Raw genomic sequence first — 25,393 nt, forward strand, 5'->3', positions numbered from 1 at the left:
ACATAAGTAGTCATGGGGATATTAAAATAAAGAACCATGACCTTGTTGAATATCCTGTCCCTAAAGAAATGTTTGCATAAAGTCACAGGGTGCAGGAGAGACGATAATTGTATGATGCTGGGTTTAAACATTTCTTATTTTCCTCCCCTACAGAGTGTTGCTTTGTACATCCTAGGTGATGAGAATGCTCTTTTAAATGAGTCATCAAAGTATTTGTCTAAAATAACTGCAGGTACGTTTACTTTTTTGCATAATTATGATTAATTATAAACTACTTTACAACACATTCAGGCCTAATGCTTTTGACACGGGTGTGCACAAAGTATGTGAAGATCCCAATAGAAAAATGTTTTTCTTTCTTTGCTAGGACAAAGAAAACAGCTAAAGGAACAGGATAATAAACGGTAATTATGGCATTATTTAGAGAGGTGTGTGTGTGTGTGTGTGTGTGTGTGTGTGTGTGTGTGTGTGTGTGTGTGTGTGTGTGTGTGTGTGTGTGTGTGTGTGTGTGTGTGTGTTGATAATGTGTTGATAATGTGTTGATACTTTTCTTTGGCAGGCTAAGTTTCAAACAAAACACCTGTGTCTCCAGCCTCTCTGAGAAATTGGTTGTCTGGATGACCACTGTAGGTGAGACTCTTTGTTTTTAAAGTAAAATGTGTCAGTATTACCATTACTAATGTGCTTGGCCCCCTAATAAATTATGTGTGTGCATAGGAATACTAGACGCAAGGAGTTGTGCTCTGACTCCCTTCCCCATAGCAACAATGATATTTTGCATCCTCTACCCCAGCCACACATGTCTAATCTTGCGCAGCAGGACAATTGTAAAACCATACAAGTATTTTGCTTATATTAGACAAAATGAGTGTATCCCCCAGAATTTCAAAGGTTTCTTCAAATAGGTCAAATTCAGTGAGAGTCAATGTGCACCCAATGCGTGAATAAAGAGGAATGAATGATGTCATTTGTAAAGCGCTGGCTTTCACTCCAATGGAGCATCTTGGCGCTGGAAACGGGTAGACTGAGTGTCAAAGAGTGTGAATCTCTAATGTTGCAATGGTCAGATAAGGGACAGGGCCAGACTATCTGGAACTGTGAAGATCCAGGTTTTCAGTCTTTTCTTAAACATGAACTCCATCTGTGTAAGTCTCAGTTGGGTGGGTAAATAGTTCCAAGCTTTTGTTCCCAGTACAGCCATAGATTTTCCTCCTTTGGACTTCAGACGGAAATGGGGGGGGTAACTAGCAGATTTTCCGTGGAGGATCTCAAATTACGTGCAGGTACATAGGCTTTTAATCTGGTCCTGAGGTATTTGGGGCCGCTTTATTTTACAGTTCTGAAAGTTATCACAAGGATTTTGAAGAGAATTTTCTTGTGTATTGGTAGCCAGTGGAGGATTTGGAGGGCCTCAGAGCCAGATGACCCCTTTGGTCATTTCAGTACCATTCGGGCTGCTGCAATTTGTACAGTCTGCAGCTTTTTCAGAGTACTCTTCTTTAATCCTGCATAGAGACTGTTACAATGATCTAGGCGTGATAAGATCAAAGCCACTGCCACGAACTTGCGAGCTATGGCTGGGAGGAGGTCAAAGAATTTTTTCAGCGTTTTTATCCAATGAAAACAGGTTCCTGCTACTGACAATGCCTGCCGATGAAAGGAGAGGGAAGTATCAAATCGGACTCCTAGATTTTTGGAAGTGTCCACTGTATGTGGGGGTGGGGCTGCGTCTGTTGGCCACCACATTTTGGGTGTGAAGATATTACATTTTCCCAGCAACAGAATTTCCATCTTTTGGCTGTTGCACTTAAAATGATTGGTCTTCATCCATTCGAAGACAGCAGAGAGACATTGTTGGAAATTTTCTTCTGCTGCTGTGGATTCTTTATCCAGGATAAGGATGAGCTGTGTATAATCAGCGTAAGACACAGTCTCGATGTCAAAGGATGATACCAGGTCTAGCAGGGGCACCATATATATGTTAAAAAGTGTGGGGCTCTAAATTGAGCCCTGAAGCACACCCGAGAGCAGCTGCTTCTCTGTTGAAGTGCAATTGCAGAGTGTTACTGATTGTCTTCTGTTCCTCAGGAATTAAGTTAGCCAAGCCAATGCTTTCTGTGAGATCCCTGCTCTTCTTAGCTGTTTACCCAGAACAACATGGGAAACATTGTTGAATGCGGCAGAGATTCCAACAGAATCAGAACTGCCATCTTTCCTTGATCCAGTGTGAATTTTAGCTTCTCCGCAGTGTGTAGCAGTGCTGAGTCTGTTGAATGCCCAGCCTTGAAACCTGATTGCCTGGGGTGTAACACGTTGTTTAATAGGAGAAAGTCATTTAATTGCTTGTTTACAAGTTTGTCCGTTATCTTGCTTAAGCAGGGCAGTAAAGAGATGGGTCTAAGATTGGCCAAGGTAGTTGGATCCGGGAGGTGTTTTTTTTGGAGTGGTTTAACCGAGGCAGTTTCCCAGCTGTCTGGTACTACAGCCCGTCTAAGTGAAGAGTTGATGATCTGATTAATAATTGGATTAATAGTATCAATCAGTGCATGTAGAATTTTTGGGGGGCAGGGATCGCCTGGAGAGCCTGATTTGCATGTCAAGATAGCGTGTCTGGACTGTTCGAGGATGATCTCCTTAAAATGGTTTAGCATTGGTCTATTTTCTAGATTTTGATTTGAACTGTCTGTAGATGGTGTATCTGTTAATTTAAAATCCTTTCTAAGGTCTCTGACCTTTTCATCAAAGTAGTCCGCTAAGTGACGGGGGAATTTCCTGATTGAACATCTTAGGGTGGGTAAAGTATTCTACAATTTTAAAAAACATTTTTTGATTAGACGCTGCCTGCTTAAGGTTAGTATAGTGAACTTTCTTTTCACGTTTGATCTTCCTATGATATTCTTTCAGTGCTGCTCTGAAGATAATACGATCATTGTTATTATAGTGCACCCTCTATTTTCGCTCCCACTTCCTGCATTTGACTTGTAGCTCTTTGAGCTGAGGAGTGAACCAAGGTGCTGAGGTTTTCCCCAGGGAGGCTCTACTAAGTGTGGCCACCGGTGCCATTTTGTTGGCTAACACGGGCATCCAATCATTAATAAAAATATTCGTGTCAAGTACAGGGTCCCCTGTTAGTGTGGGTTTACTTGATTCTGCCAAAGTGTGCAAATAAGGACTTGTTAACATTTTGTTCCATTTCCTTTTGATAATTTTACGGAGTTGGTCGGGATTTTGTTTCACTGCATATATAGTGATGTCTGCGATCCCGAAAGGGATGAACTTATGGTCAGACCAGGTTAGTGTGGCCAGAGTATCCACTGTAAGTTTGTTGGAATTCGTACAGATTCCGTCTAGGGTATGTCCAGCCTCATGTGTAGGGCCTGTTATCAGCTGCTTTAGTCCTAGCGTTTCTGTAGCTTCCAGAAAGTATTTTGTAGGTGGGGAGTTATCTGCTTCCAAATGAAGATTAAAGTCCCCTAGTATGGTAAAGTTTGAATATCTTGCTATCCGGGCACTAAGACTTTCAGCAAGGGTGTCTAAAAAGTCAAGACTTGCCCCTGGAGGCCGATAGATCAAGGCTCCTGCAAAAAACACTGAGCTGGATAATTCCATCACATTCTTCACAATAGGTTGCTTTATTTTTCTTTGCTTTAAGAGTCGTTATTAATCACATTTTGTATATGATCAAGACTGACTCCACAACTTGCCAACACATGTTTCACCCAATGGAGGCATGCAAGCCAAGAGATTTTCCACTGTTGTCTTTCTATTATATGAAAAGGGAAAACCCAAATGAAAAATCATTAAGCATCTGGTTACTCTGGTATGAAGCCTGCCAATGATCCAGAAAAGTAGTCCTTTCCCAAAAGTGGTCACTGCGGTCTGTGACGCCAAATGCAGTGACCAGAGGCTTAATGATTTTTCATTTGGAATTTCCCTTTTCATAAAATAGAAAGACAGCCACTGCTCCCCTCCTTTTCCTTGTGCATGGCTGTGCCATGGAGGGTGGTGGTCCCCGTGACCAAAAACGGCCCTGGAAGGCGGGCTGTGCAGCTCCCTCTGCCTTTTAATAAATGGCCAGGCCCCAGGGAGGTGGTGGTTCCTGGAGCTTAAAACGGTTCCAGTTATATGAATAAATACACCCTCGGAACCTGGACCACCCGGGGGCATATAACAAACAAGCGCCGGAGTCCAAGCTTGGTTTTTAATTATTTGGTTTACAGTGGATCCGCTGTAAACTCGTGGTAATTAAAAAAAAAAAAAAAAAGTTTTGGGCCTTGCTGGGTTTCTGGGATACCCTACCACCAGGCCTGGGGGTGGGGGGGGGGGGGGGGGGGTCAGGGTATTCCTACCCAGCCCCCTTCTTTTATTTTTGTCGCCTTTTTTCTTTGGAGTCCCGTCCCCTAAAATACAAATTTATTTACCTTTAATAACTCCAAAAGTACTCTGGACCAAGATTTAGCTTTCTGCCAAATGTGGCTTATTTCCGTTCAGCGGTTCGGCCTGTAGTTGTGTCTAAAATCCTTATGGGATATTGCATGGGGGAAAAACATTTAGGCCCACTCTTTTACTTGGCCCCCACTTGACGATTCACCCCGAAACATTCCACACAGCAGCCAAAGTAAGTTACTTACTAGTTTTGAAAATGTTGTGAAGATTCGACAAATGGTGCTGAAGTTATTGGCACTAGAAAGCTACAAGTGGTTCCGTTGGTTCCGTTGGGTAAGCACCAGGGAGTGCTTATTTTGAACCAAACCGTTTCTTCAAACAAACATTAATTATTATAAACAATCTTGAATGCATCACACCTCCAACAATTTAGGAAATATACATACATTTATTTATTTCTTTAAATTTATTTGCTGTCTTTCTCATGGGAAAAAAATCCACATAAAACAATTTTGCAAAGTCAATAAATACGGGCTGTCAAACAAAAAGACACAATAACAATACGGAGACAATTCAATAAGTGACTGAAGTGAAAAGAAGTGAAATACGTGACATTTCAGATTCAAACATAATCAAAACAATAACATAGATGCTCTGTTCTCCTCTGGTCTTTCACTGTAACATGCACTTGTCTTTTTAATTTCTAGCTATAGTGAGCCTGGACATGAGACAGTTTTTTTTTCTTTTCTATGAGAAAGACAGCAAATCAATTTAAATAAATTCATGTATATTGGCTAAGTTGTTGGAGATGTGGTGCATTCAAGGTTGTTTATTATAATTAATGGGTGTTTGAAGAAACGGGTTGGTTCTAAATAAGAACCCCCTGGTGCTTACCCACCGGAACCACTTGTAGCTTTGTATGTCAATACCCAGGTTCTGAGGGAAACGGTGATCCCATTGATCTTAATGGAAGTTATTGGCAAAACAAAAAAATGCTTTATCTATCGAAACTAGGGGCCTGATTTGTATCCTGGTGGTCTTATTGCCAGTCTGCCGCTGCGGCGAAATCAAGTACTCCACCGAGCTGACATTGTTCTGCCCAGCGCATTTAGGTGTATAGGCGATACACAGAAGGCTGTCTCTGCAGCGGTCTTCTGTGTTGGCGTACCACCCGCCATCGCCGCCTCGACGGCGGGGTTTTGCCGAGCAGATTTGGATGTTCCTGTTGGGCTGCCGATGTCCATTTGGCGTAGGACTGATGGGGACGACCGTGGTGGTAAAAAGACAGGTAAATAATTTTTTTTAATATGTAAGACAAATGTAGGTGATGTGTTGTGACCATTATGTTTACATTCTGCATTGCACCCCACAAACATACACACACCATGCATGCAATGTATAACCACACACCACAAACACCTACCTTCGAGTCCATCGAAACTGGGTGCTGGCCCGTCTCGGTCAAGGTGCAGCAGGACAGGGAGGACCTGAGCGAAGTGGAGTAGGACAAAACCGCAGCCTGAATCCTGAAAAAGTTGAGTTTTCACCCTTTTTCTACCCATTCCACTGATCTGAAGTAGGAGGATTCCTGGAGGAATTCCCTACGAAATAGGCCACATCTAAATGTAGGGGGCGGAAATCCCACCGCCGCCTCCTACAGCCCATCCTGCTGTAGGGGCAGAAAGCGAAGTCCTGGTGGAGTCGGCGGGACTGCAGTGGTTTTTCTCCCATTGCCAGCCAACATCTTAATCTGGCCAGGCAGGGAGAAAGACCGCAAAAAAGCCCACTCCCTCGCTATCTCACCAGCAACTTTTTTTTAAAACATATTTTATTGATTTTCTCAAGACATAGCACCTGAAATGATTATTATTACAGACAACATACTGTTTCCCAACATGGGGAGCATAGCGTTCCTAGGACTAGCATATAAAATACATTGAAAAGGGGCGGGTGGTAAGTGATCCCAGGCGTGTGACTTTTGCATTTTAGCATACAATCTGCGCCATGTGGCAGGTGCAGGTTAGTAGACAATAAAAACAGTAAATCATAACTACCCCGCCCCCCCCCCCCCCGCCCCCCCCACCGCACCATCTGGCTCACCCAGTGTTTGGCCTACTCGGCCTAGAATCTGGCTCAGGTTGCTTAAAATCTCCTTGGTCCCACCAATAACTTAATCAGGCCTTAGGTCCTAACTATGACAACCTACTGACGATAATAATATATACATGTATACTTTCTTCCTGCGGTTGCCAGTAGCTAGTTATAGTTAGGCCTATGCTTCCATAGAAAAAGCGTTTTTGTCTTGCCTATATCTTTAGCGCCGTTTGATGAATCTTCACGAAATTTTCCCAAAAAATGCACTGGTGAATCTTGTTGTGCATAGAAAGTTCCGGGGCGATCTGTGAAGTAGGGGCCGAGAAAAAGAGGGGAGTCAAAATAAGTGCATTTCACATGTTAATTCCTATTGGACCTTTAGTCAAACCTACAGCTAGAAGCAAAAATTTGGCAGAAAAGTTTGGGTTTTACAGATCATGCTTTCAGTTATTTGGTGTAAATCTATTCTGTAGTTTTTGAGAAATTTAAGGGAATAAAGTTAGTGAGATCTGTGGCCGCAACGACTTTGCGAACAATAACAAGCTCATGTGGGGAAATGCAGAGCTCTAATTGGCTGCCAACACTTCAACCAGGAAGTGTTGGCAGCCATCCTGGGAATCTGCTTTAGCCGAGTCCCCCCCAAAAAAGGTAAAAGAAAACGGGGCAGGGAAGGAATACCCTGACCCCCAAGCCCTTGGTCTTGGGGTGCCCCTGAGGCCCCGCCATGGCTTGAAACCATTTTTTTTCAAATTGCTGTGAAAATGCAATATTTGCGAATTTGCTGGAAAATTTCAAAAATTAAAAAAAGCACAGGCTCCTAAACTTGCTTTTAAATAACCCCCTGGGTTGGCCAGGTCCCAGAGACATATAAAAAAATAGGAGCAGGGGCGGACAGGGCCCCCCTCCTAGAGCTTATGAAAGCCCCAGGGACCACCACCTTCCAGGGGCATTGCTTTATATGTATGTGGGGGTTTCCACTCGGCAGCCTCTGGGACCACTCTCACTCCGGGCCACTTATAAATATGTATATGGGCGGGTCCGCTTGGTCCACATGGGCCCCGGACACCACCACCTCTCTAGGGCTAAACATCAAATTAATGTGTTTGGCCGTGGTCATCCCTGGGGACCGCCACGTCTCAGGGGCCATTCATTTAAGTAGGGGGGGGTGTTGCCGTTCCCCCCGCAAACCCAGGAACCAACACCTCCCCGGCGCTAAGTACTGCAATGTAGGGGGCACATGGCTCACTTCCTGGAGCCATAGATGGCCCTGTGGACCGCCACCCCCCCCTCAGGGCCGGCTCCTCCTATGTTTGGTGCCCTCCCCAGGACATTGCTATTTTCTGTAGCTTTAACTCCTGCCAAGTCACAGCAAACACTCTGCTTTCAGCAATCAAGAGTTATGAAAATTGCTTTCACTCACATGCAGCTCCCTGTGTGTAAAAGCAATGCTGGCTCCCGCAGGAGGCGGCAAGCTGGCTGGGACCGCGGGGGCCTTGACGCTCCCCCTGCGGTTCTTGGGCAGTGCAGAAATAGGCAGAATAAAGGTCAGAAAGAGGCACGTTAAAGGTGAGAAATGAGCCGAAAGAGGCAGAATAGAGGTCACAAACAAGCAGAAAGAGGCAGAATGCAGGTCAGCAACACACAGAGAGGTTAAATAAAGGTGAGAAATGAAGAGCAAGAGGCAGAGTGAAGATCCGAAGAAAAAAAAAGCAGAATAAATGTCAGAAATGAGCTGCAAGAGGCAGAATAGAGATCATAAACTAACAGAAAGAGGCAGAATAAAGGTCAGAAACTAACGAAGATGCAGAATTCAGGTCCGAAACGAGCAGAAAGAGGCAGAATAAAGGTCAGTAACAAGCAGAAAGAGGCAAAGTAAATGTCAGAAACAAGCAGAAAGAGTCTTAATAAAGGTCAGAAGGGAGCAGAAAAAGCAGAAGAAAGGTACGAAGGGAGCAGAACGAGGCAATATAGAGCTAAAAACCAGCAACAAGAGGCAAAATAAAGGTGAGAAACAACAAGAAGCAGACTAGAGGTCAGAAACGAGCAGAAAGAGACAGAATAGAGGTCAGAAATGAGCTACAAGAGTCAGAATCGAAGTCAGAAACGAGCAGAAAGTGGCAGAATAAGGGTCAGACGGGAGCAGAAAGAGGCAGAATTGAGGTCAGAACAGAGCAGAAAAAGGCAGAATGAAGGTCATAAACGAGCAGTAAGAGGCAAAATAGAGGTCAGAAAGCAGCAGCAAGAGGCAAAATAAAGGTTAGAAGTAAGCACAAAGAGGAAAATAAAGGTCCGCAATGAGCAGAAAGAGGCTGATTAGAGGTCAGAGACGACCAGAAGGAGGCACTATAGAGTTCAGAAACTAGCAGAAAGAGGCACAATAAAGATGAGAAACTAGCAGAAAAAGGAAGAATAAATGTCAGAAACGTGCGCAAAGAGACAAAATAGAGGTCAGAAACGAGCAGCAAGAGGCAGAATAAAGGTCGGAAACTAGCAGAAAGATGCCAAATAAAAGTAAGCAACGAACAGAAAGAGACCAGATAAAGGTGAGAAACAACCAGAAGAGGCACAATAAAGGTCAGAAACTGGCAGAAAGAGGCAGAATTCAGGTCAGCAACAAGCAGAAAGAGGCTAAATAAATGTGAGAAACAAGCAGCAAGAGGTAGAATAGAGGGCAGAAGGAGGCAGAATAAAGGTCAGAAAAAAGTAGAAAGAGACAGATTAGATGTCCGAAGTTAGCAGGAATTGGCAGAATAAAAGTCCCAAACGGGCAAAAAAAGCACAATAAATGTCAAAAATGGGCAGAAAGAGGCACAAAAAGGTCTGAAAGGAGCATGAAAAAGCAGAATACAGGTCAGAAACAAGCAAAAAGAGGCAACATAGAGGTCAGAAACCAGCAGCAAGCGGCAAAATATAGGCGAGAAACTAGCAGAAAGAGCCAAAATAAAGGAAAGCAACGAGTAGAAAGAGGCAAAATAAAGGTGAGAAACGAGCACAGAGGCAAAAAAAATTCCGCAACGACCAGAAAGAGGGAGAATAGAGCTCATAAACAAGCAGAAAGAGGCCCAGTAGAGTTCATTAACGAGCAAAAAGAGGCAAAATAGAGATGAGAAACTTGCAGAAAGAGGCAGAATAAATGTCAGAAACGAGCAGAAAAAGGTAGAATAAATGTAAGAAACTAGCAGAAAGAGGCTGAATAAAGGTCAGAAACTAACTGAAAGAGGCAAGATAAAGGTCAGAAATGAGCAGAAAGAGACAATAAAAGGTGAGAAATTATCAGAAAGATGGTGAGTAAATGTCGGAATCAAACAGAAAAGAGGCAAAATAAAGGTCAGAAACATGCAAAAAGGCGGAATAAAGGTCAGAAACCAGTCCTTTTTCTCAACCACTCTGCAAAGCAGCCTCTAGGCGCACTACTGGTGGGGGATTGAACCCCTTGGCTGCTGATGGTCGTTGGGGGGCCAATAACCCCTGTTGTTGCTACAAGTAAGTCTATCACAGCGGGATTGCTGAGACCTTGTCAGAGGCCCGTCCCTTTCTTAACCTCTCTGCAAAGGGGTCTCCTGACACACTATTGGTTGGAGGATGAAGTACCCTCGGCTGCTGAGGGTCGTTTGGGGCCAAGAACACCTATTTTTGCCACAAGTAAGTCCCCTACAGAGAGATTGCTAAGACCTTGTCAGAGGTCCCGCCCCTCTTTCTCAACCACTCTGTAGAGGGGCCTTCTGGCACACTACTGTTTGGGGGATGAATTCCCATTGGGTGCTGAGAGTAGTTGTGGGCCAAGAACCCCTATTGTTGCCACAAGTTTGTCCCCAACAGAGGGATTGCTGAGACCTCTTCGAAGGCCCCGCCGCCTTTCTCAACCACTCTGCAAAGGGGCCTCCTGTCACACTACCGATTTGGTGGATGAAGTCCACTTGGGTGCTGAAAGTACTTAGGGCCATGAAACCCTATTGTTGCCACAATTAAGTCTCCCACTGCGTGATTGCTGACACTAGGGGTGAGTGCTCTGGCAAACTACGCTCTGCTGGCGAGTTGGCAGAGTTTTTGCCAAACTCCACGTTTCAAGCAGAACATTGAGTGGCATGACCATGCCATGAGTGATGCAATATGTGAGTTTATAAGCAGTCCATTGCGGGCCGTTAGATATAGTTAGCTCAGGTAACTGTAACTGCTAAATTTCTTTGGTTTTGAACAAGTGAAATGTGAGCCGAATTAAAACGTCCTTGTAACCTTCGTTTTTTTCAGAGAATTTCTAAGGTTTTTTTATTTCCGTTTCCTAACTATAACGTCCTTGTTTACTTTTGGGGGGGGAGGAGTGTAGTTCCTTCCAAATTGTCAATGAAATTGCAATTTATGTTTCAGACTTCAATCCATAACTCGCACCAAATGCAATACTCCTGATGTCACCCTTGATGTAACAGGTGCAATTATAAATATTCCTACAATGAGATTGCATATCATATTAAGAACCACTATGAAAGAGGCTGAAACAGGTTCTGCGCACACGTTAAAGGATATAAACAATGTTGTGAAACCATAGAGTACGGTAAAATACACAGTTGAGGTCAACACCAGAAATGTCTTTGTAATGGGATTTAATAGTGCGTTTCTTCAAATGGTTTGAAAAGGACAAACACAACCAGCCGACACGTGTTTCGTCAACGGGAAACAACCCGTGACTCTTCAGGGCTGGGAAGGACAACAAGGAAACAAAGTAAAGAAACCAATTGGGTCAAAAGAAAATACATCGTGAGAAACGGCGCACGGCACCGAAAGGTGAAGACCCTAAAGGCATGGTGTGCAGGAGGTGACTAGCGGTAAAGGCGAACACAACATTACATAGTTAACAAGGATACTATGCTGAACTCTCTCTCATTATTTTGTTTTGAATGATTCTTTTGTAATTATACCCTGAGCTTTGTATCATGTTTTCGCTTATCATTTGCACTTTGTTGCATGTGTATTTCACCCTATACTGCCGTATTTTACGTTGATTGCCTCTGTACCGTTTTCCTTCTTTTCCAGCCCATTTGGTCTTTATTGAATTTTTTCGCATTACTATCCAGCGCTATCTCTGATTGCTGGTTTCTCTCTTGTGGCTTCCCTCTGTTTTACTCTTTTACTCTGTTTCATTCATTCCAGGATTTTTTCAGTTTCTTTTTGTACTAGGAATATTACAGTTGGCTCTCGTTCACTCTTCTCACTGCCACTTTGATGCTCTTTCTTCTCTACCTACCATACCTTGACATTACTTTTATTACCTCTTGAAGTGTTTTCCAGTCTTTTCTGGTTTCAGTGACGCAAATTTTGCTCTTTTCTGTCTTATTCATTAACTTCTGCCCTTACGCACAGCTTACATCTCTCTTTGCTGTCTCTCACCCCTTTGTGCTGCCTGGCTTTTCTTCCTTTTTTGATATCTCTTCCTTATTATTATAATTTTCAATCCTCTTACGTTGCCCACCCCTCCTTTTTAACTTCCACTCCACTGTACATGGTGGTCACACTCCGACCATACTCCCTCACTTCCGGTCCGCCCTCTATGCCTAACACGGTCTAGTCTTTCTCCGTTTCCTATTTATTCACTTCCTGTTCGCTCGTCTCCTCCCGCTACAGAGCTCGAGACGATTCCACCCCGATTGCCTGAACACAACGGTAAGCCTTCACCAGTACCCAACGGCACGTCACCCTCACTCTTTTCTTTGCCCTTTTGCATTATCTTTTACCCTCAGATCGACCCTTGGATTGACATATCCGTCATCCATTCCTATTACGGATATTTACCCTGAAGTTACCGCTTCTTTGACCGTGGCGTCTCCGCTCATCCTCTACCTTTACAGACCACCGTTGGAACATACGCTTACTGATTACCTTATTAGCCATGGTCATTCTCACTCAGGTAGATTCTCTCTTCTACCTATTTCATTTATGCCCGCTGCTTGTCTAATCTCTTTATGCTCTCGCTTTCCCTTTTCCTCATGTTCTTATTTGACTGTCCTTACTTACTGTATTGGAACCTTTTCTCTGATTAGCACGTTTTGAATTTGTGACGTTTGACGCATTTGTGGCTATTGGTTTACTACAACACCCACACACTTCTCAGTTTCTTGACTAAATACTGGCTTCCGACACTGGTGGGGCTCTCTCCGCACCGTTCTGATTTAGGTTGTCACTTACTCGCGCTGACTCTGTTTTCTACTGTGTGCTGTTTTCTCTCTCCCAGCTCCTCCTTTTCTCGTTCTTTCAAGCTTTTCGCATTTAATTCGTAACCTTGCTTGCACCATGTAGTTCTTTTTGAATTTACCCTCGGCAGTGTATTTGTTTTTATGTGCTTTTGACTCCACTTTTGTTCTCTTTTTGACACCTGCTGATTTTGCACTTGTCATAGGCGACCAGCCTCATGCCTTACAATTATTTGGCCTCCCTCAATAATTGTCGCACCTCTTCTCACCTTGCACTACTTATTTGTACACCATCACTTCGTATCCTTGGTAACTATGTAATGTTGTGTTCGCCTTTACCGCTAGTCACCTCCTGCACACCATGCCTTTAGGGTCTTCACCTTTCGGTGCCGTGCGCCGTTTCTCACCATGTATTTTCTTTTGACCCAATTGGTTTCTTTACCTTGTATCCTTGTTGTCCTTCCCAGCCCTGAAAAGTCACGGGTTGTTTCCCGTTGACGAAACACGTGTCGGCTGGTTGTGTTTGTCCTTTTCAAACCATTTGAAGAAACGCACTATTAAATCCCATTACAAAGACATTTCTGGTGTTGACCTCACCTGTGTATTTTACCGTACTCTATGGTTTCACAACATTGTTTATAACATTTAACGTGTGCGCAGAACCTGTTTCAATTTCAAGTGGGTGTTTCCTACGCCAGAACTCGCAGGGGTTCTTTTTCTGCCAGGGTTTGTTTTCCCCTGATCTTGCAGCACCGTATTTACTCTTCAAACTCGACCCTTGGTGTGTTATGTTTGAGCGCCATTCTTCCTTCACCAACTAAACCCTTCACGGAACCCATTCACTATGAAAGAGGCAACTATATGTAGTATTATTTGATCTGATAGAGACTTCTAGCAGCAGATTCCTTATCTTCATAACAATGCAAGCCGGTAGGTGGTGTAGTTTGGTTCTGCGTGGAGTCGTCCACACCCGAAGTGACGTTTGCGGGGCCTATATAGGCGCCACCAAGACGCTCAGACGTCAGTTCTTTTCTTTCCGTGCTAGCCCGTGCAGATCCAAGAAATGCTACCCCATAGTCACTTTGTGGCTAGTTTTTTGCCTTTTGTTGAAGTCTTTTTTGAGGTTTACCTCCTGGTGTGGCAGGGATGTCATCGAAGAAGGCTGGCTTCAAGCCTTGTAGCGCTGGTCACCAACAGATGTCGGTGACAGACCAGCACCTCGAGCAGGACCACAACCCTAAGGCCTGCCCCAACTGCGGCACCATGCACCAGAATGCTTTGAAGGAGCAATCCCTCAAGCATATGGTGGCTTGAACGTGCAACGCCGCAACTTTAAAGGTCCCGGTCGAGAGGAGGGTCCCAGGAGTGGTCGTGGTGCCCGAAGTCGTCAAGCCATTCAGGTAGGTCCAACACCTAGAAGAAGAAGTTGTTGAAGCGTGCTTCGATTTCAGTTCATCTGTCGGCCGATGAGACGAGGGAGCATCGCCACTCGAGGCCTGGCTCTGTGGTTGAGCAATCGTCTGGGTCAGCTCTGTGCCTCCCCGAGTTTCCGGGAGCCAGAGAGGCTCCCGCTCAATTGAGAAAATTTTATGAGACCATCCACCTCATCTTTGGGTGGCCCGTTACCTCCTCCCTGCCTTCAGGCCCTACGGGTTTGGGAAGGGCCCATACTGGATCCATGCCAGTGGCTTCAGCACCAGTCGGGCCCCAAGGATCCAGAAATAGATTTCGGATCGGCGCCAGTCATGCCACCTCGACATTCCCCAATGCCGATTCCGAAGCTGACTCTCTCCGCGGTGCCACCCCCATTCATACCCCTGACTCTGACATGGAGCCAGAGGGACATCGTCCAGCACTGACTGGTACCATGCCTTCCGGGCTGAAACCTTAGGCCTATCTTATTGGCTAGGATTAGGGGAGGATTGGGAGGGGTCGCTGGACGCTGAAGAATACCTGTCTTATGCGGAACAACTGGACTGGGCTAAGGATCTTGGTGAAGTCATGGGACTGAATACTTCTGCAGATACTGGCAGCTCCCCCCCTCCCACTTTGGCTATGGTGGAGGGAGCTTCATTCGCAGTGGTAGTGTGAAGGGCATCTGAGAACCCCGACCTTGGCTTGCCCTCGCTGGCAGTCAAGACTAATGTCTTGACGGAAGTGCTTCAGCCAGGATGGTCCCCATCATAACCGCTTCTCCTTTTCAATGAGGCACTTACTGATAGCCTGCTAGGGACTTAATTCAAGCCCAACATAGAGGCTCCTGTGAACAGAACGATTGCCTGCTGCAACTGCTCGTTCCAGAGGACCCAAATTCCCTCACCCAACAACCTTACCCTGGTGAGCTTGGTTGTCCAAGCCCCTACGTCCCAGCTAAATCCTGGTGCGTTCCCTACCTCACCCTGGACACGGAATCCAAAAGGCTGGACAATCTTGTAAAGAAGATGTTTTTTACCTACAGTTTGGCACTGTAGTCTGTGAACACTGTGTGCCTTTTGGGCTGCTCTTCCCACCCGCTGTGGGATATGGTTGCACAGGTGCTAAACAGTCCTGTAGGAGGCCTGGGCTATGGTCTCACATGCTATTGCTGATGGGCGGGATGCTGCGAAGTTCACCATCCATTGTAGACTTGACACCACTTACTCACTAGGGAGAAAGGCTTCGTTGACAGTGGCCCTGTGATGCCACACCTGGTTGAAGACAACTGACTTTTCTGGGGATGTCCCGTTCTGACTCATGGACATGCCCTTCGATGGCTCCCGTCTCTTCGAGAAAAGGCGAATTTGGCACTGGAGGACTTTAAGGGCAGCAGGGCTGCGGCCAGGTCCTTGGGCCTTTATATGGCCCTTTTTTACCCTTAATACTCCTTTTGCTCCTTTGGTAGCCAAGGAAAGGGCGTGCAGCCGCGTCTTTACCTGACCTGCCACAGTCGCTGTTCAAACTTTCCAGCTTCTGCATAGCCGTGGACACTGTTCCTAACGGCCTGTGGGTCAGGTGGCCAGTAGTCAGGTCAGTCCACCAACCCCCCTTGCAGCCGCAGCCTCCAAACCCTCCTAGTCTGCCCCCTTATCATGTGCACCCATTCTGCGGCAGGATTCGCCATCATATACCCTCCTGGCAGTCCATAGCACCAGACAGGTGAGTTTTTCAGATTGTGCAAAGGGGATCCTCCCTCCGCTTTTGAGGCTGACCCTCCCTCCACGTCACCCACTTGATCCTCCCTCTGCTTTTGAGGCTGCCCCTCCCTCCACGTCACCCACTTACGACAGGCTGACAGAGGACCAATTGTCTCTTCTCCTCCAGAAAGTGATGGCTGTTTTGGCCAAAGAAGCAATAGAGAGAGTGCTGGTGCCAGAAGTAGGTCGTGGTTGCTATTCCTGCTACTTTCTGGTGCCCAAGAAGGAAGAAGGCCTTCATCCTATCATCGACCTATGCTCTCTCAATTTCTTCCTCAAGAAGGAGAAATTCAAGATTCTCACTCTAGCGCAGGTCCTGTCTGCCCTAGAGACTGGATGGTAGCGTTGGGCTTGCAGGATGCATACTTCCACATTCTCGTCCTGCCTGCCCCTAGGCGTTACCTGTGGTTTGCGGTGGGCCACAAGCATGTTCAATTTGCTGTGTTCCTGTTTGGCCTCACCAGCGTGTCTCGGGTGTTCACCAAGATGATGGTGGTGGTTGCAGCTCATCTTTTGGAGATCAGGGGTGATAGGGGAAAGACTATCTTGATGACTCGCTTTTGAAGGTAGGCTCGCCCCATGCTGTCTTCTCCCACCTCCAGACTACGGAGGACCTCCTGTATTCGCTGGAGTCCACTGGCAACTTGCCAAAGTCACACCTGACTTCCTCTCAGGCGCTCCCTTTCATCTGAACTGTTCTGGACACGGTGCAGTTTTGGGCCTAGTCTCCCGAACGGAGAGTCAAGGATATTTCGGCTATGATTTTGATGTTTCAGCCTCTATCCTGGATTTCGTTGAGACTGACTCTGAGGCTGCTGGTCCTTATGGCCTCCTGCATGTGACACATGCCTGTTGGCATATGCGGGCTCTGCAGTGGGACCTGAAGATCCAGCGGCTGCAGCATCAGGTTAATCACTCCAACATGGTCCAGATCTCAGAGGGAACTGCCAAGGACCTGAAGTGATGGCTTACGAATTGCAATTGGATCATTGGCAGACTCCTTTCCCTTCCCCAACCATATCTGACAGTAGTGACCGATGCTTCACTCCTGGAATGGGGCAGCCATCTGGGGAAAGTGGAGATCAGAGGATACGGGTCTCCGGCAGAATCTGGACTCCAAATCAACCTGTTGGAACTCCGAGTGATCGGATTGGCATCAAAAGCCTTTCTACCCTTTATCCAAGGAAGGCTAGTGCAGGTTTTCACAGACAACACCACCTCCATGTGGTACTGCAACAAGCAGGGCGGGGTTGGGTTGTGTGCCTTTGTCAGGAGGCACCTGCGTCTCTGGACATGGCTGGAACAGCGGGGCATATCCCTAGTGGTCCAACATCTAGCAGGTTCTCTGAATGCCAGAACGGACAGACTCAGCCGACGATGGCTAGCAGATCACAACTAGTGTCTCCATCCAGAGTGGCGCTGGGTATTTTTCAGAAGCAGGGAGAGCCTTGGTTAGATCTGTTTGCCACCGCTGAGAATGTGCAAATGTCAACAGTTCTGCACGTGGAATTTTCAAGGCGGCTCTCTCTCGGAGGCGCTTTTCATCTCGTGTGGAGCTCAGGCCTCCTGTACGCCTTTCCAGACAAACCACTCCTGCCCATAATTCTCAAGAAGATCTGGAAGAGCCGGGCCCAAGTCATTCTTGTGGCTCCGGATTGGGCATGCTGAGTCTGCTATCCCAAACTGTTGAGCATGACCATCGACCCTCCGATCATGCTGCCCCTTCGAGAGGATCATCTGTCTAAGCTGCAGAAGAGGGTTCTCCTCCCAAACATGTCAACGCTGCGCCTTCTTGCATGGAGATTGAGTAGCGACAGTTGATAGCCTTCGACCTGCCACCCACAGTCTGAAATATTATTTTGATTCATCATTTGGGAGCACAGGCAATGGACCTTCATCAAGCTCCTTGTCCCCCTCCTTCTCTTTATTTGAGTACTTGTGCACTGCAGATCAGCAGAGGGACATATCTATCCTATTTCTTCAACATCTTTTTGTTTCTCTTTACCCCTACCATAAACTAACACCTGAGATTAAGCTTTGGTAAGGACATTGGTTCTGAAATTCAAAAAACTCTGTCACTTTTAAGGGCAGATTGGACTCTTTTTACAAGTACCCCCAAAGGAGACGAACGCCATCTCCTCTCTAAAACAACAAATCAAAATAGCAATGCACAGAGCAATCATGACCAAATACCTATGAGCTAATGTAGCCCCCAATGGACTCATCGTAACAATAGCTCCACGACTCTTTTTGGAAGATCTCATCTTTAGACAAGAATGGAGCCAATTTGCACGGAAATGCATGCCAGATTGGCTCATCCTGATTATCAATACCGCCAAACGACTCTCCGAGGCACTTATCATTAAAATTAATATTGCAGAGAACGTTTGGAAAACCAGCAAATCTGGCTTTAAATCACGACTTGCAGAGATCAATATAGAAATGAACGAACACAAGGACTATTTCATGAAGATTACCAAGCTTCAGCAGGATATCAAGAATTTTGAAAGGGAAAAGATCTACCCATACACAAAAGAAGGTTATCTAGCATCAGAAGTGATGCATCCTCTGATGATGGCTCTACAACATCCACTAGATCAAATCGATCCAACAGTGACTCGAGTAACATCAGCTGGGACAGCAACAGGAGAGGCCCAGGACTTTTACCACCATCACAGATGTATGGTTATCACCCACCTGGATATTCAGGAGCACCACCATTATGGTACCCTGGTTTCTCCGGACCTCAACCACGGTTCCAACCCTTCTTTCAACACCAAGCCCCCCAACCTTTTTGAAGCAGAGGCAGGGGTAGAGGTAGAGAAATAAGAAGAAACAACCACAAACTGGTTCAGTGGATGTACTCTGGGAACCACCGGCAAACCAGGAGCCAGACTGCAAAGAAAAATTAGTTGTCAATATATCCAACAGACATCTAACTGCAGATGAAACCACAGTTCTTAGGAAGGGGTTAGGCTTCTTTCCCACCCCTAAAGAAGACCAAATCAGACTAGTTTGGGAACTCAACACCTTCTTCGGGAAGATTAGATTACGGTCCTTCTTTAAAGAACATGAAAACACAAACTCGTCTGATTCAGCATTGAGAAATACATCCATGTTCATACCTTACTACAGCTATGATGGCAAGTGAAATACTCACTTTTGAAAAGGCTGTTTTAAAAGATGTGAGCCATCTAATACCTACAACATCCTTTGACAACTTACCTGCCAGACAGATAAGGGCAATCGTGGACCTCACAACCTACCCGAACATTGTCATCAAACCAGCTGATAAAGGGGGTGTCACTGCCATTATGAATCTAAAAGTACTAAGGTATGCTGTTCCTAGAGAGGCTGTTAGAGATTGTGGAAAAGAGTAAGTCAGGAGGAAGTATCTCCTTCTGGAAAAAGACCCTCACACATCCGGCAAACTAGCTGTCATGTATCGTCAGCAGGTGGCCCAGATGTCAAGTATCATCATCAGGTCTGCTCCGAATCGGGGCGGCACTGCAATCCCCGATCGGCGACCTTAGAGGCGCCTTTTAGTGGAGATCTTTATTCCATTCATTGCCGGTTGGTGAGTGCAAGTGAGGGCCCTATTGTGATGTGCGTGTGAGACTAAGTGTGTTAAAAATAAGTAGTGGGGATCCTAGAAAACAAATTTTAATAAGAAAGGTCCCACTCTTAATTAAAAACAATAACATGCGTAATCTTCCAGTGAGGGTGTCTGAATTACGCTCTAGTGAATAGTGGTCAACATGTTTCTTGCATCGGTCAAGTTGGCCGCAATTCTTCAGGACCAGAAAGTTCACACACTTATTGGTAGTGGTAGCAACTAATACTTACCACCGATACAGCACCCTTATAAGTGGTTACTTTAAGATATAAAATAATACGCCTGTAAAAAAGAAAATGGGTGGACAAAAAGTACACGTTAAATAAGCATATTTGCTAAAAACAATCTTAATTTCAATTCGCCTCATGAACTGCACCCACGAGGTGTCATGCAGTATTGGTGATGTGCAAATTTATAACATGCTAAATAGTGGTCTCTAAAATACTCAATGACTAAGGTAAGGCACTAGTCAAGTGTGACAATCATTACTGCAGAAATGATGTGTAAAAAATGTCGGTGTTAGATGAATCTAAACCAGGCTTGGGATTAACCTAAGTTAACACTGAAGGGAAAATAACACTCACCCTGGTATCCCGGGTCTCTGGTGTCAGCGAGATGGCGCTGAGAAAACACTGAAAAGTACAGTGTTCTGTTGACAAAAAGCGCCCCCCAGAAAAAGGGGTGCAAAGGATTAAATCAGGTGAGTGTGACCTGAACTATTGTTTATCATAATGCTCACAGGTTTGTTAAAAATAGCAATATTATTTAATATCCCTCGTGGGGGACATGTATTTCAAGCGATAACAACAAGATCGTGAGATCACAGTAAGGACAGTAGTACTGTCTATCTTTAGTTTATCATGATGGGAGGGTATTAGTCTTGTCTTAATACTATTCAATAAGGAGTTAAACGGAGTCCCAAGCTCTCCCCAGGACCGTGGTTGGTACTTACGGCAATCCGCGAATCCGAATGCCTTGGTTCCTACCCTCTGACCGCGCCAGCTCGGTGGACAACACTGATCGCTGGCGCGGAGCATACATAGGCCCTCAGAGCCAATCGGAATTCTCGGCTCATCGGTGCATTTCCAGGATGCAGTACGTACGGGAACTATACCCGTCATGATTGGTTCTTGTGTCCGGTCAGGTGGTGATCAGCAACCAATCGGCATTAAGGGGCAGGATTGTCATCCAATGAGAGAAGAAGTTAATGAACTATAACTCATGGCAACAGTCGCTAAGCAACGAGGTGCTGTGGCCGATGTATCGAAACCTGTACCGCCAAGGTGTTCGTAGTTGGGCATGAGAACAAGGCTTGTAGCTGATTTAGCACACAAATTCGAAAACATAAATTGATAAGAGTCGAAAGGTTGAAAAAGGAGCCCACGGTGTTGTCCTCGTGAAAACGCTCATGAGGTAACGCGATTGCGTTTTAGAGTCATTTTACAGTACTCGTAAATGATGTGTGTCATAGGGGAGATGATGACGTGAACCAAAAAATGTGATCCAGCAAATCATACAACTCGTGGGTTATATTAGTAAAAGTAAGTTTAAAGATAAATAGAATACCTATCATACATTAATACAGCAGGAAAGGGTCAGACCCTTTACACAGGTGAGCACTGCTGATTGAGTAACGAGTACTGAAGCTACCAGAGAGATAAAGACACAAGTCAGGAAAGAACTGTGTACAAACTCATTACTGCCAACCCCATCTCAGGCCAGCATTATCTGAATAGGTAATCTGTTACATGATGTGCGCCCAGGGTGGTGGTTCCCAAGTTATAGGCCAGTAAGTAGTTAATCATCAGAATCAGGTATTAAGCAGACTGGACCAAGGGATATCTTCATTCAATCCTGCCTGGTGGGACGATAATCTCATAACCCACCTTTGTTCAACAGAGAACAATTTAGCTTTGCTAATGTTCTTAAAAGATTGGAGGACCGTCCACCGTAGAGAATCAGGGGCGTGTTTTTTGTCAAAGAAATGTTGTCATTTTGGTGTTGACTTTGTTACACCTAAAATTACTCCGATGTTCAATGATTCTGGTTTTAACCGGTCTTGTGGTCATCCCTATATAGGGGAGATTGCAAGGGCATGAAATTAGGTAAATACAATTTTGGGTATTGCAATTTGTATGGGTTCTGTATTGCCATGTGAACCCATTAGGAAATTCAATGTTTTTCATAACTTTGGTGAGGGGGCATACAACACACGTGCCACAAGGATAATGGCCCGTTACGGGAGGTAGATTCCATAGAGTGGCCTGTTTGGTGTTATGTGGTTTGGGTCTCGTGTGTACAAGCCTGTCCTTGAGATTGGTAGTGCGTTTAAAAGCAAACCGTGGGGTAGTCAATGAAAGTATCCCGGTGTTAAGGATATTCCAATGTTTCTTGATGATGTTTCTCAGTTTTGTCGAATTAGGCGTGTATGTAGATACACAAGTAAGGCAATCATCGCTGGTACGATCCCTTGGTTCCAATAGCCCTTCCCTGTTGTTATTGCGGGCACGTTTAAATGACTTCTTTACATCATGACTATGATATCCCCGTTGGAGGAGATTATTAGTCAGAATCGAAGATTCCTGTAAGAAGTCAGGTAAAGAAGTACAGTTCCTCCTAATGCGGAGGAACTGTCCAAAAGGGAGATTTTGCTTAAGAGCTACAGGGTGGTAGCTATCAAAATGTAGCAAACTATTTCGATCGGTAGACTTGCGATGGAGTGTGGTGCTCATCATCTGATCATTAAGTAGGATCAAGAGGTCCAGGAAAGGGATTTGTTTGTCAGATATTGTATGGGTAAACCGCAGATAAGGGTTTAAGGTGTTAACCCATTTGCAAAATTCGTCACAACGGACTCGGTCACCTCTCCACAGAATCAAAATATCATCAATGAATCTCTTCCACAATAAGATGTTAGACCTAAAGGGATTCGATTCGTGGTGAATGGCTCGCTCCTCAGATGCTGCCATATAGATACAGGCCACACTAGGGGCAAATGTACTCCCCATCGAAGTGCCCTGTATTTGATGGAATAATTGGCCCTCGTATTCGAAGAAATTCTCCGTGAGAGCTAGAGAAGCACATTCTAGAACAAAGGGACGCGGTGTAGATGATCCCCACTCCAGTTCACTAAAAACATCCTCTATCACCTCAAGGGTGGCCCTCTGAGGAATGTTGGTGTATAGGGCCTCAACATCCAGGGTAACGAGGAGATCCACTTGTCCCTGGTGTTGAGAACCCTCTAGAAGTCTGAGGATATCCATAGTATCTTTAAGGAAAGAGGGAGTTTTTTGGACCACAGGCTTGAGGAAGTGATCAACAAACTGTGAGAGTGGTTCAAGGAGAGATCCGATGTCGGACACGATGGGTCTGCCAGGAACCGGGTTAGTCCCCTTATGTATTTTTGGAAGGCAGTAGAAGTAAGGGGTTTTTGGTTCAGCAGTCACCAGAAAGGTAGCTTCCTTAGTAGTAATCCACCCGTGGGTCTCAGCATGGAAAACCATCGTGTTAATCAATGTTTTGAGTCGAGTAGTTGAGTCCTCTGTGATTGGTAAGTAATACTTCCTATCACTAAGTTGGCGTTCACACTCCATACGGTAATCTGTAGTTGACATTATTACCGTTGCTCCCCCCTTATCTGCTTGTTTGATAGTGATCGAAGGATCGTCACTCAGTGATCGTAGTGCAGATTCTTCACCAGTAGTGATGTTGTGAAAGGTCTTGGTAGGTTTTATTTGTTTCCAGTCCTTCAGGACTGCCTGCTCAAAGGTTAAGACCTCATTAGGGATCATCCCACTGTGTGGTGTGAAAGTGGAGGGTTTATGTAGCCCCGAGTCTTCAATAGAGATCTCTGGTTCTCCATAGAAATAAGCCTTCAGACGTATTTTGCGAAAAAAGGCCTGTATTTCACACATATCTCTGAACGAGTCGATCCTAGATGTCGGGACAAACCCCAAACCTTTTTGGAGAACTGTTTTCTCAGTCTCATTCAATATGCGGGGTGAGAGGTTGACAATTAACGTCTCTTGTTCTTCGTTTGGCTCCTGGTTTCCATTGATGTTGAGGGTTGATCATGCCAGTGTACCCTTTTCTCTTCTCCTCTTCTCCGCCCTCTTCCTCTGCCCCAGCCTCTGCCTAAAAAAGGGGGGCCTTGTTGGTAAAAGGGGGGAGGGGGACCCTGTTGGAAACCGGGAAAATGCCAGAACGGTGGAGTCGGTTGATATTGTCCCTGAAATGGGATCATCGGATATGAGGGGTAATTCTGTTGCCCTTGTCTATTCCTATTGTTCGAGTAGCCTCCGCTGCTTGAATCACTACTTGTGTTGGAGTTACGTCTAGAGCTATTAGAATCCTCATCTGAGGAGTAGCTGTTTAACACTGATGTGTAGTCTGCCTTAAGATATGGATAAACCTTCTCTTTATCGAATTTTTTAATGTCTTTTTGTAACTTAGTTATTTTTTGTTTCATCAGAAATTCTTTATTTTCTGCTATCTCATTGTTAATTTCTGATAATTTAGTTTTAAAGACAACGGTAGTAAGGGAGACTTTAACAATACCCTCTAAATTCTGGATTCTGATCAGAAGTGCATCCGCTAGTCTCTTTGCTGTGTTGATTATAAGTATCAACCAGTCCCTGGTGCACTTCCAGGACACCAAGGACCATTCCTTCTTGAAGATCATGTCTTCAAGAAAAAGGCGGGGAAAGTTCTTTACTATTAGTCCATTCGGGGCGATATTGGCCCTCAGGTACTCCGTCATCATCGCCCCATGCAATGTGATTTTTAACCACTCTCGTTTCAAGGTAGTCAGGGTCGTTAGATCGTCAGATTGAGCTCCAGAAGTGGAGCTGGTATCTAACCCCAGTAAAGATGGTGTACGTAAAATTTCTGCAGCTGCGTCATCGCCAAAACTTAAACCCTGGCAATCGTCCATGGTAAAGTTGACGCAAGGGGTGAAAAGGAAAGAGGTGAGAATAAGGACAAGAAAACTTTCTGTCCCCTAATGATATATATGGGCCAAGGCTTCAGGATTCTGAGTGTCCTTGGTATCCTAATCAGTTCCTACGAGGAAAACCCCGTGCTAAGTATTATAACAAAAGAGGAGGAACAGGGGGCTATTTAAGACAGGTCCAGCATACTTAGCCCAGGTATGAATCTAAAAGTACAAAGGTATGCTGTTCCTAGAGAGGCTGTTAGAGATTGTGGAAAAGAGTAAGTCAGGAGGAAGTATCTCCTTCTGGAAAAAGACCCTCACACATCCGGCAAACTAGCTGTCATGTATCGTCAGCAGGTGGCCCAGATGTCAAGTATCATCATCAGGTCTGCTCCGAATCGGGGCGGCGCTGCAATCCCCGATCGGCGACCTTAGAGGCGCCTTTTAGTGGAGATCTTTATTCCATTCATTGCCGGTTGGTGAGTGCAAGTGAGGGCCCTATTGTGATGTGCGTGTGAGACTAAGTGTGTTAAAAATAAGTAGTGGAGATCCTAGAAAACAAATTTTAATAAGAAAGGTCCCACTCTTAATTAAAAACAATAACATGCGTAATCTTCCAGTGAGGGTGTCTGAATTACGCACTAGTGAATAGTGGTCAACATGTTTCTTGCATCGGTCAAGTTAGCCGCAATTCTTCAGGACCAGAAAGTTCACACACTTATTGGTAGTGGTAGCAACTAATACTTACCACCGATACAGCACCCTAATAAGTGGTTACTTTAAGATATAAAATAATACGCCGGTAAAAAAGAAAATGGGTGGACAAAAAGTACACGTTAAATAAGCATATTTGCTAAAAACAATCTTAATTTCAATTCGCCTCATGAACTGCACCCACGAGGTGTCATGCAGTATTGGTGATGTGCAAATTTATAACATGCTAAATAGTGGTCTCTAAAATACTCAATGACTAAGGTAATGCACTAGTCAAGTGTGACAATCATTACTG

General features: G+C 45.1%; 1 protein-coding gene across 1 annotated transcript in view; it reads left to right on the forward strand.

Moving 5' to 3' along the window:
- ANAPC1 (anaphase promoting complex subunit 1) overlaps positions 1-25,393 on the forward strand; it is a 771,271-nt gene that overhangs the window by 409,535 nt on the left and 336,343 nt on the right. The window contains exons 21-23 of the mRNA XM_085611802.1: positions 154-232; positions 368-404; positions 560-630. Of these exons, the coding sequence (XP_085467928.1) occupies positions 154-232; positions 368-404; positions 560-630 (187 nt within the window). The remainder of the gene's footprint in view (positions 1-153; positions 233-367; positions 405-559; positions 631-25,393) is intronic.

The sequence above is a fragment of the Triturus cristatus genome, chromosome 6 (genome assembly GCF_964204655.1).
Source record: "Triturus cristatus chromosome 6, aTriCri1.1, whole genome shotgun sequence".
Lineage (NCBI taxonomy): Eukaryota > Metazoa > Chordata > Amphibia > Caudata > Salamandridae > Triturus > Triturus cristatus.